The sequence below is a fragment of the Perca flavescens genome, chromosome 12 (genome assembly GCF_004354835.1).
Source record: "Perca flavescens isolate YP-PL-M2 chromosome 12, PFLA_1.0, whole genome shotgun sequence".
NCBI lineage: Eukaryota > Metazoa > Chordata > Actinopteri > Perciformes > Percidae > Perca > Perca flavescens.
The window spans coordinates 7,968,606-7,984,112 of NC_041342.1; the positions used below are offsets into that span (position 1 = coordinate 7,968,606).

Genomic DNA, 15,507 nt, shown 5'->3' on the forward strand with positions numbered 1-15,507 from the left:
GTTCAAAACCGGAATATTAACAATAACCCGGTCGCGCACGGCCATGTAAACACCGGCAAAAACCCAAATATGCTCATATTCCGTTTTTTAAAAACCTGAATATGCTACCTGTGTTACCCCTTTTCTAACCCAAAATTTTGGTCATGTAAACGGGTATCGGCATATCACCATCAAAAGGAACATTGATTTGTGTTCTGCGCATGTTCTATTCGCAAGGAATCTTGGTCTTTTGAGTAGAGGAACTTCTTGTATGCGCCAGAAAACATAGTTATAATAATAATTATATACTATAATATATATATATATATATATATATATATATATATATATATGTGTGTGTCAATGCAGAAAACCTGCGCGCAGTATACCGGAAGTAAACAAGAAGTAGAGGTAAACATGGCGAGACGCAGCACAGCACCACACTTTTGGAGCGAGGAGGAAACCAATTTCTTTATTAGTGTGGTGAAAACCATGAATATAATGTCTTTTGTTGACGGCAGAAAGTACCGAGATAGTGAGATTTATAAGAAGGTGACCGAAAAGTTATTGCGTCTTAAGGTTGTCCGTACATCCAGACGCTAACCGTGCGTCTCCGTTAACATCGGGATATTGCCAATTGATTACAAATTCCATGTATACAGGAGTAACTCTCTCTGCTCAAGCATGTAAACGGGTTATTCCGAATGTTTCAGAAACCCGAATAGTGACTTAACCCGACCATAATCCGAAAATTGACAGCTTGTAAACGTAGTCACAGAGTCTGTTCTCAAAGTAAAACTTGGCGGCGGACACCACCAGTGAATCCCTCTCCACCAGTGTCCTAATATATCTGATTGAGCCTAGCATGGCCAGTTGTTCTGCTGCCTCCATTATGGCCTCCCGGGCCAAGTCCACCATTTGGGCTTCCTGTATCAGAATATATGGAGTTTTCCTTTTCTATGTATATAAGGACCATGTCAATAATAATGTATATAATAGTCAGTTAAACTAATAAAGCCTGTTTATTATGGTGTTAGATAGGTCTTAATAACTTAGGACGCATTAGTCCAAGCACAGTACAGTGCTACTGTACTCTAATAGAGGCATTTCAAAGTTAGACATTTAAAAAGTACAATAACTAGCACAAGACTGGTCTCATCAACAAATGCACTGTTGGAAAGACATCCCACGGACCCCACAGGTAGACTGCAACACTGCACTTTGATGACTGTTCAGAGACAGCAGACTTTTCCTTATTCTTTTTCCTCCTTATTGTCTGGTTTGTGAGTTTTTGACTATAATGGGAGTCCTATATATTTAGAGTCTGTTAACACAATGTAGAAAGAATATGTGTTTAAAAGTGTTTGTTAGCTTGTTAACGATAACATTACAGTTAACAGCTAACGACTTAGGTGCTGACGTTTGCATTTACAGTGAGTGCACTGATGATAACGTTACGTTTGTATGAGTAAAAACTCTTCCACAGCTCAATCATGTAACTGATGTTAACACTTAACGTTACTTACTTACTTCCTATCGCATTTATTCTTTGGCAACATGCTGCACATCTCCCTGTGACCGGTGCATCTTGTCTAGCAGCTCCTCAAACTTATAGACACACCAACTAGCAGAGCTGTTTCAAGCTTTTTCAGGGCCAAAAGGAGAGCACTGTTGTTGCCAATTTGGCCTGTGTTTGTGGTGTGACTTATTCATCTCTAGTCTATAATTTGTTCAGGTGAATTTAGTGATGAATTTGAATGATTAATGATTTGATGATTGATCATATAATCATTTTCAAAACATTCTAAACTTATTTCTGTTTCAAAAGGCAGCAATAAATAACAATAAAATCTAGAATGTTCATGTATTACACATTAGCAGTGAAATTAATTAATGTATAATAATCTTGATAATTGTAAAACCGTGATTATTTTTCAGACTATAATTGTACCAACAACTAATATTTGCATCCCTACTTGTGTTTTATATATATATATATAAATCCTGAAATACATTTGTGTATCCTTCTGTGTGCATTCATTAATATAGAGACTGAGCTAACTCCATAATTTTTTGCAACCCGGTCCCACGCCAGGTCGTGTAATAGTCACGTTATTTTGATTCATAAATTTGTGTACAGTTTACAATTTTGTCGTTTTTTTCGTGTATATGCAACAACTTATTTTGACGTTTTTTTTGTGTATATGCAACGACTTTTGAACGTGTACAGGTGAACCTGCTCTGGGGGACGCGACAACGGGGAAATGAAGCATCACACGCCGGCCACAACAACGGGACGGGCCGCCACTTGCAGGACGCGATTCTGCGCTGGGGGACGCGACAACGGGGAAATGAAGCGTCACACGCCGGCCACAACAACGGAACGGGCCGCCACTCGCAGGACGCGATCCACGGGTGCAGGGTATGGAACGCCAAAAAGCTCACATTACGTCACTTTCCTACCTGTTTTGAACGGTCAGGACATCGTCTTTTACGTCGTCTAATGACAAAACGCCGTAAAAAACGCCGTGGAATGCTCATCTAACGCCGCTTTTTACGTGGCTCAATACGCGTACCATGCAAAACGCCGTAAAAAACGCTGTGGGATGCTCATCTAACGCCGCTTTTTACGTGGCTCAGTACGCGTAACAACGCGTCAGACGACATGTAGTATATATGATAATGAGTTCCACCCTGTCTTTTCCAAAGCCAATACATTTGTACTGTTATCAACCAATCAGTAAAGAACAACAACAGACCACATTAATCCAACCCAGCACAAGTATGAACAAAGCTTGGTGGATTTGGGAGAGATTTTTTTTTGTACAGTTTATTTTTCTATTAGTTTGTCAATCGGTAAACTAAAATTGTATGCAGATAAACTGTATTGTGTTATCTTTGAATAGGTTATCATTTGTGAAAGGTTTGCTGCAGATATAATTATATAAAGGGGACTGATATTGTCCTAACTCGCTCTTGGTAAAATAAGTGCACCAACCTCCAATAATTAAAACCACGGACTTTCACCTTGCAAAATGAATGAGCTAGTTTTGATTGATATCCCTGTATTGTAGCTACATATTAAGTAAATAACGTCTGTGTTTCCCCCTACTTTTATTAATAGAACCAATACAACCATCCAGTTGATTTGAAGAGCCACAATCCAAACATAATGCAAGATATCCACTAGGGGGCACTCAAACTATAGAAATTCGGTTAAGATTGTGGTTGACTTTGAGGGATTTGCTGTTTCAGTTGTTTTGTGTTCTTAGTGTTTTGTATTTGCATGTATTGTATGTGTGGTTGTACTGCTGCCTGCCTTGGCCAGGACACTCTTGAAAAAGAGATTTTTAATCTCAATGAGTTTCTTCCTGGTTAAATAAAGGTTAAATAAATAAAAAAAAAATAATGCAAGATATCCACTAGGGGGCACTCACACTATAGAAATTCGTTTTTAACAGGCTTTAAAGACTTGAAGTGTATACATCCATACCAACTATTGATGTAACAAGTCCACCAACATGCTTAGGCCTACTTCCTACATTATTAGGTGAAAGGAGATAACAGTACAAGTAAGTGGCCTAATGATAATAACGTAAATAATGAAATTGTAGGCTTTCAACTGGGAGTAGCCTATATTGGTGTGTGCAACTGACTGTTCAGCAAATGCACAACTTGTGTGTAAGCTTTCATTCAGCAGGTCTTGGTTTGGATGAAGCAGCACAGACGATTGGACCACTGGAGGCAGAACAGCAAGTCTGTTCCTACACGATGCACCTTGAAACCTGGTCTGGTAGAACTTCTCCACAAAGAGCAAATCTGATTAGGTTTTCAGCCACCTTCATGACATTGTGGATGGACTTCCTGGCCTGTGGAAAGGCACAGCCCTACCACAGCTAGGTTTTCAGCTACTTTCTACACATAAGAAAGAAGTCCAGATGTTATCTTTTTAGATTTAGCTAGAAACCAAAGATTAGGTGATTTTATGAGAATGTTTAATGCAAATGGGGATGCTTTTGTGATTTAATCCTAAAGCATATTAAAGTAATAAACTACATCCGAGTTGTTGTTCCTCCTTTCATTAGCCTAATCAAACCTCTATGTGGCACTAAGACACTCCCTTAAATAAGTAGGCATACATACTGTAGTTTATTTTAGCTACAAACGTTAAATAAATAGCATCAGAATATAAATCATGACACTTCAATTTGTTTATCATAATAGTTAAAATAAATAAGATTTCAAATCAGATATTCAGATATTTTATTGGTGTAAACAATCCAATGCCTACTTCCCATTAAATGAACACTTTTTGTTCTACCTCACACCTTCCCAAAACCAAGAGACCCTTTCAGGGCAAGGAACATAAGTCTTCTGAACTCCTCTTCTTCTGTAACCCCTCTCGGGAGGAAAAGGCAAAGGCTATATGTTGATGAATAAGGAATGCGGCAGCTCCCATCCTCCTGATTATAGAAGTCAAGCTGGCATTTCTGCGGGAACCCAAGAGGGGGGATAGAATCGGCCCCTGTCACAAACACCAGCAACTCCTCAAAGGAAATATCCATCTCCTCTTCTGCTGAAACACAGTAAAATCAAATGGCTGTTAAAAAGGAACAAATTATAGTTGTATGCAAGAACTTCAGAATGTAAATTTAGTATTCAGGGGTGTCCAAGGTGTGTGTGTGCGTGTGGGATCCTTACATAGCAATTTTTGAGAGCCATTTATCTATCAAGATCCTAATTCTTCCAATGGTAGCAAAAACAAAAACAGTCATAGCATCAAAAATATTCAGTTGTCCTTCTTACAAACAGCTAGTGTCACACACCTTGAATGGACATCAGCCAGCACTCCCACTGGAAGACCGTCTCCTCCTCCTGTTCTCTGTGGTTGCTGCCCTGTGGACTCCAGGATATTGTGAAGAGGTTCCTGATGTCATTCCTGGAGAGTTTCTGTGTTGCATTTGTGAACAGTGGGAGGAACTCTCTCCAGTTCATCGCCACAATTTCCCACATCTGGCCACATGAATTCATCCCGGCAATGAACTGTTGGACCATACTGGCCACCTTTAACACATTGATTAATGTCAATATTTTCACATCAATAACACATTCAGTATTAAATAGTCTAACAGTATGACAAAAACTGTCAACATAACTACAAATATCCAATTAATATTCAGTAACTCAATTTACACGACTGAAAACAATGAGATTACATTAAAGTGTTTGGTCTGAAGCACTGTGTTCAAAATCCAGCTATGCAAGTGTGCTTAGAACCCCATCTTTTTTCTCCCTTTTTTTTTACCTGTGGTATAAGTAATGAGTAACTATTTGCCCGTGAATTGTAGGCAGGTCCCTGACAGAGGCTGTGTAAATGTTTGGCACACCACAGTCAGCTATCCAGTCCCCCATTGTGCATTTGAGCTCCTCTAACCCCTCACTGGTGCCGCATCTCACAACCTGAGTAGACCAATAAATGAGTTATATTTGTAGTCAATATAGATTTTTAGGTTACTGTGGACAAAACCTGTTTAGACAATGTTTGAAGATAGTAATGCAAGTTATAAAAATAAGTAATGTGTTATTCTTTTAAAACCTACATTTTCAAGCTTCATCTTCAACTCCTCTTCCTGGAAAATATCCAGGTCAAAGGAGGTCATCTCAGGCTTCTGGCCACACATGAGCAGAAATAAGTCTGGGTTCAGGCATCGGACACCTGGTCCATTGTGCATAATGGACCAGGCCACCAGCTTTCCCGCAGTGTAAAACTTGTTTTGTGCCATAGCTGAAAAGCAGCCGCCCTGGTCTTCCTTGGAAAATGCCCATCTTTTCCTGCAATTCAATCATGGAGTCTGTGTAAAAAAAAAAAAAAAAAAAAAAAAAAGAGACAAAACATCTTATATATGGTCTTCAAAATAATGGCACATCTGAAAAGGTACCACTGTTCCCATGACCTTTTAAGCAGAATGCATACAATTTTGAATTAACCTGAAATACTCTCTCCTTGGACCTCCATAGTCCTCTGCCATCTCCCCAACGAACTCGATATGTGGCAGTTTATGCCAGGCAAAATAGCTCCTGCTTAGAGCAACACATGCACTCTGAAGAATGTTTTTGCGCCTGGCAATGACTGTGATACTGCAACTGAGGTCTAGATGGTCATTTTGAAAGTCTTTCAAAATGTCAGCCAGACATTTGACATCCTGAGAACACAGAAAACAAAACAATGACCACACATGCATAATCAGGCCATATAGGGTATACACATTTATAAAAAAAAAATCCTATATTTGCATACATTGGGGCTGTTGCACCCGACTGGAGAACAGAGAGGATTTCAACTTCTGATTCAGAGGAGTCCATGTAGAACTCTTCCCTATGTCACACAGATGATACAATATGATGATTAGGAAAGGCAGTTCAAACATTGGGGTCAGTCAACAGCACACAAACTGTTTTCAGTAAATTCACATTCAAAGCTTATCCTGAAAAAGAAAGAAGAAAAAAAAAAAAAAAAAAAAAGTGGCCATGAATATTTCAACAAACCAATAGCCAAACAAACCTCATATCCTCAGGATTATGGCTACCAGTGGCGACTGTAGAATGGACTGGCGGTCCTGTGGACTGGGTGACAGTAGCAGCTGGAGCCTGGACTGGCGGTCCTTTGGACTGGGTGAAAGTGCCCAACGAAACCTCATTTGGTTGACCCTGAAAAGAATACACACTTACTGCATACATTAATGTACTAACCACTCATGTCACAGCATATACAACTAATCTAAATTCATGTTACATAATTACCTGATATATATACTGTACCTAGCATAAAACATTTAGTCTGATTTGACTTAAGGTGCAATATTTTCTTGCTCTAGATGACAATGTACAGAATCTGCTCTTAAAGGATTCACAATTACATAAATATAACTGTGAGATCCACCTGATCCGAAATTATTTTCGCTTAAATATGTAAATGCAGTCAATCCTTAAGTATGGTACTGAAAATCTTCACACACATATTTGCATACCTGTGGCCGAATGTACAGGTTTGACCGGTGCAAGGCATTATTCCGATGTATTTCACTGGGGCACATAGTGTTCAAGTTCAGAGGAATGACCAGTCTTTGGCCACTGACTCTGCATAACTGAAGACTTTGCTGAGCATGCAAATCAGGAAAAGTGTCCCTCAGGACTTGAAGGAATTCATCTTGCTCTAAATCCAGGGGTACAACGACCCGGCGAGGTTCAGTGGCATCTGACAAAGCATCAAACAAAAGCATTACCTTTGTCAATAGCCCATTCATTGCAAGCTGCTAAATGCATTTCAGTAATAGCTGCATGTTGTTGCTTTGTACCTAGTGACACGTGCAAAGACAATTAAGTGGAATATCAAATGAGTTCAGTGATGTGGGAATAACTTATTCAACTAACACATACAGTGGGTAGATAAAGTGAAGAACACATGCATAAAAGGGTACGCTGAAACAATTGAGACCAAAATGTCATGGTAACAGCTGGATAGACTTACCCATACGTGAAGTAATCCTCTGAATGGAATTCTTCAGAAGGGATACTTTAAAAGTAATTTGTCGCCTTGCTCTGTGTGACAGGGTAAAGGAAATACTCATAGCCTGTTATACACTAAAGGTATTAGTAAGTTTATAGCATGTGAGGATTCTAAAATAGCTCATGTTAAAAGGATCATGCTCTCAGTACATAGTTCACAGAGAGTGATAAAGTTCATATAATTGTGTTAAAATCTGTCACGCATATAAATTGTAAGAAGAATGTGTAAACATATTCATTACTTTATTTTGTGGTGCATAATTTAAGGGTAAAAGTGTTAATCTGTGATCTACTAAATGCTCTTAATCTATGAGCCTGAGATCGATTGCTTTGGTCTCCACCCAAGTTCCCGGGGGAATCGCGGTCTTTTCCTCATTACACTAAAGTTCTCAGTGAGGAAACACCTGCGCATCACTCTTGTGATTATTTCTCCCCTTTTTCAGGTATGTTATTGATAAAACGGAATTCATTTAATAACTTCCTACTTTTTAACATGTCAATAGTGTTTAAGGTGTTAGTAACATTTTAAGTAAGTTAGAGTTAAGTTTGCAGAACGTAATGTGTGTGTGTGTGTGCGCGCGTGCGTGCGTGCGAGCGGAGCCCCGCTCTGGTACAGAGAAAAATAGCTCCGTACTGAGAGTAGACGCCATTTTATGTCAATTGTGAATTAACATGTACGCATTTAATATCTATTTTGAGGTTTTATCTGTATAATGTTTCAATGTGTTTCAAGCACTTTGACATTTGTGATACATTTAGTTATAGTACTGAGCTAAAACTAATTGGTGTTTAACAGTTATATTGAAAAAGTTGTATATGTTTTATTGAATTACAGTTTACGTTATTGTAACTTTTATAAGCCTTGTACCCTACAAAACCATTTCCTGTAGATCTGTTGTGTAAAATGTGGTACTGTTGTAAAATGGAATTACACTAAAGTTCTCAGTGAGGAAACACCTGCGCATCACTCTTGTGATTATTTCTCCCCTTTTTCAGGGGCGTAACATCTGCACCTTTGTCGACGACGTAGGGGTCCACTGCTCTCAGAATTTCGAAACATCTGTAATCTGCAATTCATTGCATTACTTAATTTGGTTTCTTTTAAATAGTTATTTACATTGAAAACATTTTTATCCAATTTTAAAATGTAACATCAAATGTTGAAACATTTTCACCCAAACTAGTTTATTAAAACAGTTTCAAGCAATTTGCCTATGTCCAACTAAGTTGTTTACGTGAGTCAGCTCTAGAGCAGGCAAAAACCTATGGAAGAGACTGGCAAGGACCCCCTTGGTGGTCCAAGTTGGCCTCCAGTAAGTAGTTAGTGTTAAACAAAAAAGGCGTGAATGAAAAGTTTAGTGGAGAGTCAAAATGTAGGACAGCAACATTTAACCAGCTGTTGACTATACCTGGGATTTTAAAATAAGCGGTCGCACGTGTCTATTTTTAAGGGGTATATGCAAGTGAAATACCCTGTAGAACGCAGCGCCATCCATCCATCCATCCATCCATCCATCCATCCATCCATCTTTCCCTCCCTCCTCGCGCTGCCGTTGTTCTTGTTTTATTGACTGTGCCACTGACTTCTTGTCACTGTTGTAATGTTCCACATTAGCTTACTGGAGGGGAGCGTAGCAAACATTTGTCTTGTTTTTTTTAATAGAAATGTTGAAAATACGGAAATTTACGGGGAAATATTTAAAAGGTATATCCGCGGGATAGAACTGTAAAATAAGGGATAATCCCGGGAAAATGAAAAGGCCGCTACCAATATAAATTAGCGGTTATTAGTTAACGTTACACTGACGTTAGTTCTTACAAATTGGTAAAGCTAGCTTTAGTTAACTTCTGCTCACCTTGTACAAATCATGCATTAGCTATGCGACCTGCTTTGTAGTCATTGTTTTCGCTGTTAGCAGAGAGAGATAAGACTAAAAGACATAAAAGTACATGCCCAAATTGCAAAGGAACCAACTTAATTATAGACTGGTGCTAAGCCACACAAAACTATAGTGGCATAACGTTATATAAATAAAATATAAACGCAAATTAAGAAAAGGTTGTGCCTCTTGCCTTGATAAAACATCAGTTTCCTCCTCCGGACCATCCTCATTCAATAAATGATTAAATTGTGCGTTCATTCTGTCCCTTAGGTCATTTATTCTTGCCCTGAAACGACTTCTCCTCTCAGCCATCCTCTCCAATAAAACTGCGCAAGGATCTGACGACAAAACTCTGAAAGGAAAAAAAAAGAAAGAAAAAAGGCGGGGTGAAAACACTGGGAAATATTTAAAGAGCACATTTTAAATTAGGTAGCGTTATAGTAGAAAACAGTGAAAATTACTTTAACCCTTTAGTGCACCTACAAAACTTTTTGGTTCTGGATGAGGAGAAAAAAAAAAGTCTTGATTTTATTTATATATATATATATATATATATATATATATATATATATATATATATATATATATATATATATATATACACACACACACACAAAAAAAAAAAAACACATCTTATCAGTTTGTGGTTCCCATCAAGGAATTTGGTCCAGCCACGCGATATGCTCTTCGGTGCAATCTCTGCGTCATTGTTCTAAGGGCGGCTGCCCTTGGGTCAACCCGCCGCATACACTCTCGCACTCTGCGTCTCTGTACACAAATTCCCTGTGACCGTAGTTGTGCCCTGACAGACTCTGGTCCAAGTAGGTCATTCCCAACTACAAGATCTTTAACCATTTCATCCAGGGCAGAGTCTGACATGTCAGAGTATGACGCAGAGCAGGTCAAATTGAACCTCCTGAGAAGTAAATGAATTACAGAATCACTGTATGCATGTATGTGATAAGTTTAATAAAATAAAAAAAATAATAAAATAAATAAAAAAGTGTCACATAAACCACACATTTGTAATCCATCAACTGCTTGTCAAGTCAGCAAGATATCACAGCAATATTAGGTCCTAATGCAACTTACCTCAAACGTCGTTTGACTGTAGCTGAAGAAACATGCAGAATATCTGCAGTCTGTGACACTGTAAAGCCACATGATTTCAGGAAAGATAGTTGCTCTGGAGAGATGGAAAAGTGAGGCGGACCTCTAGCACCAGTCCAAGCCAGTGGAGCCTGGTAAGATGAACTGGCTGCAACAGAATAACGCAACAGAATAATAATGTCATCAAGTGAATTTGTTAGAATTGCAGTTTGTGTTCTGTGTGGATGTCTGAAGGATCTGATATTGATGTTCAGCGGTATTGTAATGAACCATTACCATTTTAAATTTGAGAATACTTAAGCAAGAGTGGGAAGACGTGAAGCAATCTAGCTACAAACGTACCATCACAATCTGTGATGCAGTGTCATTTTAATTTACCTTTTTGTTCATGCCATCTACATGTAGTTACTTCATTGATATATTGAGCTAGGTCTCCAAGTAAGCAATCTGTTGCTTGAACATCCAACAGCCTCCCCCTTGCCCATTCAAGGCTCCTCTGCATGGTCTCCAACCTAGAACCCAGGAAATTTAAAGATTTAACATCAAGATTATTGGCCGGAAACAATTCAGTAGAGTGTCTAGAGTCTAAATTTGACTTAACATAACTGGGAAGGGGAATTACATTGGGATAGGAATTCTTAGGACTGCAGAAAAAGACTATTTAAAATGAGATTCAATCAGGAACAAGATTTAGGCTATACAATGCTGTACACCAAGGGAGAGAACATTTCGTTTCCCATTAAGATTCACTAGCATCTCATTACACATGCACTCCAAGTATCCTAGACAGGAAAAAGGGGTGTCAATTAAATGTATAGGACAGATGATCGGACAATTGAAATACCTGATGACTTTATAGTCACTACAACTAACACGACGCACCTGAGAGTTCATAGTTTGATTTTTAATCCTGATCATTAACTCCTTTAACGACAAGAATGATGGAACAATGTGTCCCAGAGACCAGTTGATTCACCTGCGGCTCGAGTGCATTGATTTTCAGATTCAATTAGCCTATACAAGCAAGCACTCATAAATTAACCTTCCGACAAATTTATCTGCAATGCATTAGGAATAGAACGTTAGCTGGCTAAACGTTAGTTTTACAATAACTGCTCACCACAACAGCCATATAACTTTAGCCCAACATTGTTTTGTTCACACTGCTAAAACTACCAAGCTTTAGTTCTTAGTTTGAAATGAAATCTCGAACTGTTAACGTTACTTTCCCAGTAAACTTACAGAGAGCTACGATAATTATGGAGCACCTGCATGGAATCAGCTTCAGGATGAGCTACAGTTGAAGAAGTTGGTCTCACTTTATTATTTTAAAGGCTTTCTAAAAGACCTTGCAGAAAGGCATTCTGTGTGTCATTGTTTTTAAATTGATTTAGGACCCAGATTTTCTTTATGATGACATTGGTGTTTGAATATGATGAGTGAAAGTGTGTCTGGTTTTTATTTCGTTATTGTCTTTGCATTTATTGAAACCAAGCTGCTGCCACTTGCCAGGACCCTCTTGTAAAAGAGATTTGTAATCTCAAGGAGTTTTTCCTTGTTAAATAAAAGGTTTGAATGAATGAGCCAGGTTGACGTTACGTTACATTGAAGTTAATCCTAATAGCTACAGAAGTCATGGTCATCCTCTTACTAAATTCAGGTGCTTTGACATGGCTAACGTTAACAAAAACTAACCCAGACACTGGTTCAACTTGACATTCACTAGCAATATTGTAAACAAAACTGCATTTCTCAGCTCAAACTCTCACCTTGTTAATGTGGATTCCAACAGAGAAGGCCCGACATCATTGGTCTGCAGAAGACGAGTGCAGTCATCCAATGTCCACTTGCACTGTGAAATAAAGTTTATCCTAGCCATCTTCTTAAAATAAGCAGGATAGTAGTAGCTAGTAGCTGCTAGCAGTAGTAGTCGTCGTCTATTGATTAAAAACAGATTGTAGGCCTATCCTTAAATAGAGCTCAAGTGACCACCCCCTTATTTAGCGGTTCAGGTTCCGGAATTAAATTTCCCATACATTTTCCAAAAAGCCTTATTTAAAGACACACACACACACACATATATATATATATATATATATATATATATATATATATATACACAGGCCAAAAGTTTGGACACACCTTCTCATTCAATGTGTTTCTTTATTTTATGTGCTTTTTTTGATAGCGCTGCAGACCCTTGGTGTTCTCTCAATGAGCTTCATGAGGTAGTCACCTGAAAATGGTTTTCACTTCACAGGTGTGCCTTGTCAGGGTTAATTAATGGAATGTTTTCCCTTATTAATAAAAAAGCAAAGGGTGGCTACTTTGAAGAATCTAAAATATAAGACATGTTTTCAGGTATTTCACACCTAGTGCATAATTCCATATGTGTTTTGATGCCTTCAGTGAGAATCTACAATGTAAATAGTCAGGAAAATAAAGGAAACGCATTGAATGAGAAGGTGTGTCCAAACTTTTGGCCTGTACTATATGTGTGTGTATATATATATATATATATATATATATATATATATATATATATATATATATATATATATATAGAGAACGGTGATTTCACCAGCCTACATATCATATTTAAACATTCTCTAACAACCTGCTTGAGTTGTGGGAATTAATTAACAGAAAACCACCTAAATGAATTTCAAAGAATAAGTGTTTCACTTCCTTTAATTGTTTAATGCTATAGCCTGACAATTGCCTACACCCAGTCTCAACTCTTCAAAAGTAAAAAATGACAGCAGCTTACAGGCAATTTTAAACCAACAACTTTACTTGAGCTTTTAAATGAAGCCATTGTGTAGCGACACAGGTGCATTTTATAAAATTATAGTATAAAGTGAAACTTTATATTCTAGATTCATCACATAAAGTTTATCATTTCAGGCTTCTTTTTTTTTAAATCTTGATTGATTCTTCTCACGTCAACATTTTTGTATTATACATTCTTTGTTATACACTACCGGTCAAAAGTTTTAGAACACCCCAATTTTTCCAGGTTTTTATTGAAATTCATGCAGTTCAATGTGTTTTGTACTCTGAAATGAAAGATGAAAAATTGAAAGTTAAAAAAGAAATCATGGAATCAATTTATAAACCAAAATGTATTCTAATTTTTGACTCATCAAAGTAGCCCCCTTTGACAGATACAACAGCTGAACACACTCGTGGCATTCTTTCTACAATGGAAATCAAATATTCTTCAGAAACTTCTTCCCAACTCTGTTGCAGAAGTTCCCATAAATGTGTGGCACTTGTAGGTTGCTTTGCTTTCACTTTTCTGTCCAGTTCATCCCAAACCAGCTCAATGGGGTTTAAGTCTGGTGACTTTGCTGGCCACTCCATGTTTTTAAGCTTACCATCTTGTTCTTTTTCGCTAAGGTAGTTCTGTCATAGCTTGGACTTATGTTTTGGGTCATTATCTTGCTGTAGGATGAACCCCTGACCAACTAGGCCCATACCAGAGGGTACTGCATGGCGCTGCAAAATACTGTGGTAGTCGTTTTGGTTCCGGGTGCCTTTCACTCTGTACAAATCACTGACCCTGGATCCAGCAAAACAGCCCCAGACCATCATGCTTCCTCCTCCATGTTTGACAGTTGATGTCACACACTGAGGAACCATCCTTTCGCCTACTCAACGGTGTACAAAAATCCTGCGTGATGAACCGAAGATTTCAATCAGTCCATAACACCTTCTTCCAGTCTTCAGTAGTCCATTGGCGATGTTTCTTTGCCCAGGCAAGCCTCTTTTTCTTATTCTGACGTCTTAGCAATGGCTTTCTTGTTGCAACTCGACCTATCAAACCTGCAGCTCCAAGTCTTCTCTTTACAGTTGAAACTGAGACTTGCTTATTACGACCACTATTAAGCTGTGCTTGAAGCTGTTGTACTGTGAGCCGCCTATCACGTAAGCTGTTGACTCTCAGAAACTTGTCTTCTGATTCTGTTGTGGCTTTGGGTCTGCCAGACCTCTTCCTGTCAGTTTCCCCCAGTTTCTAAGTGCCTTTTGATGGTGAAGAATACTGTACTCACGGACACCTTGACTTTCTTCGCAATTTCTCTGTAGGAAAGACCAACATTCTTAAGTGTTATGATGGTCTGTCTCTCTTCCATTGTTAATTGCCTTTTTCCGCCATTTTTATGGCAACACACTACTTTCTGCAGTACAATACTGTTCAAATAATGCTCACGAGGGTATGGTACCACAGTGTGTTCCAACAATACTTTTATACTAACAGAGGGGGTTGTAAGTAATCCAGACAAGTTGGAACACCTATGGGAATTGGTAGCACCAACTCTCAAAGCTTGATCAACCTCCATTGCTGCAGAACAGCTTTACGTTATTTAACCATTTCTTGTTCCCTGAAAAAGGCCTTTTTGTAAAATACTGAAATGTAGCTTACATTATTTTTCAGTTTTGGGTAACCTTACTTTTTTTTTACCTCAGGCAGTTCCCCACTTACCTTTGTACCATTTCAAGCTATTCATTGGACTTGAACTGCTAAAATTTCAATAAAAAACCAAAAAAATTGGAGTGTTCTAAAACTTTTGACCGCTAGTGTAATATTATAATATTTTGAGATACAGATTTTTTATTTCCATGAACTGTATGACATAATCATCAAGACTAAAACAAAAAAAGGCCTGAAATATTTCCTTTTATGTGTAATGAATTTAGAATAGGCCTATATGAAAGTTTCACTTTTTCAAAAAAAATAAAAGATAAATAAACTTTTCCACTATATTATAATTTTATGAGATGCACCAGAGTCCTTGACATTTTAGGTGGCTAAAAAGCTGTTCACAACTTGATTAGGAGAGTGAGAGCAGATGGGAATAAGCACAGACTAACATTTCTTTTAGTAAAATTGTGAGCTTAGAATTACAAGGTTCTATCTCCGTTTAGGGTAGTTCTGAGATATTGAGCATTAAAGTTTTTACATCCC

General features: G+C 38.1%; 1 protein-coding gene and 1 long non-coding RNA gene across 2 annotated transcripts; both read right to left on the reverse strand.

The window, feature by feature from the left end:
* Positions 1-4,302: 4,302 nt before the first annotated feature.
* On the reverse strand, positions 4,303-7,659 carry LOC114565887 (uncharacterized). The gene is made up of 9 exons (XR_003693995.1): positions 7,508-7,659; positions 7,008-7,234; positions 6,542-6,687; positions 6,278-6,355; positions 5,968-6,182; positions 5,580-5,831; positions 5,285-5,439; positions 4,806-5,043; positions 4,303-4,552 (listed from the first exon to the last, which is right to left on the reverse strand). It is a non-coding gene; the product is annotated as an uncharacterized LOC114565887 (long non-coding RNA).
* A 2,405-nt stretch (positions 7,660-10,064) lies between these two features.
* On the reverse strand, positions 10,065-12,491 carry LOC114565216 (uncharacterized). The gene is made up of 4 exons (XM_028593123.1): positions 12,308-12,491; positions 10,917-11,050; positions 10,521-10,686; positions 10,065-10,344 (listed from the first exon to the last, which is right to left on the reverse strand). The coding sequence occupies exons 1-4, from the start codon at positions 12,415-12,417 to the stop codon at positions 10,065-10,067; spliced, it is 690 nt and encodes a 229-aa protein (XP_028448924.1). The 5' UTR covers positions 12,418-12,491.
* Positions 12,492-15,507: the final 3,016 nt, after the last annotated feature.

Bases quoted from the DNA above. Each gene is read 5' to 3' on its own strand.
- LOC114565216 (XM_028593123.1), bottom strand. From the start codon at position 12,417: ATGGCTAGGATAAACTTTATTTCACAGTGCAAGTGGACATTGGATGAC. The intron at 11,051-12,307 runs GTGAGAGTTTGA...CCTGGGTTCTAG, and splicing joins TTGGAATCCACATTAACAAG to GTTGGAGACCATGCAGAGGA. The intron at 10,687-10,916 runs GTAAATTAAAAT...ATTCTGTTGCAG, and splicing joins TAGATGGCATGAACAAAAAG to CCAGTTCATCTTACCAGGCT.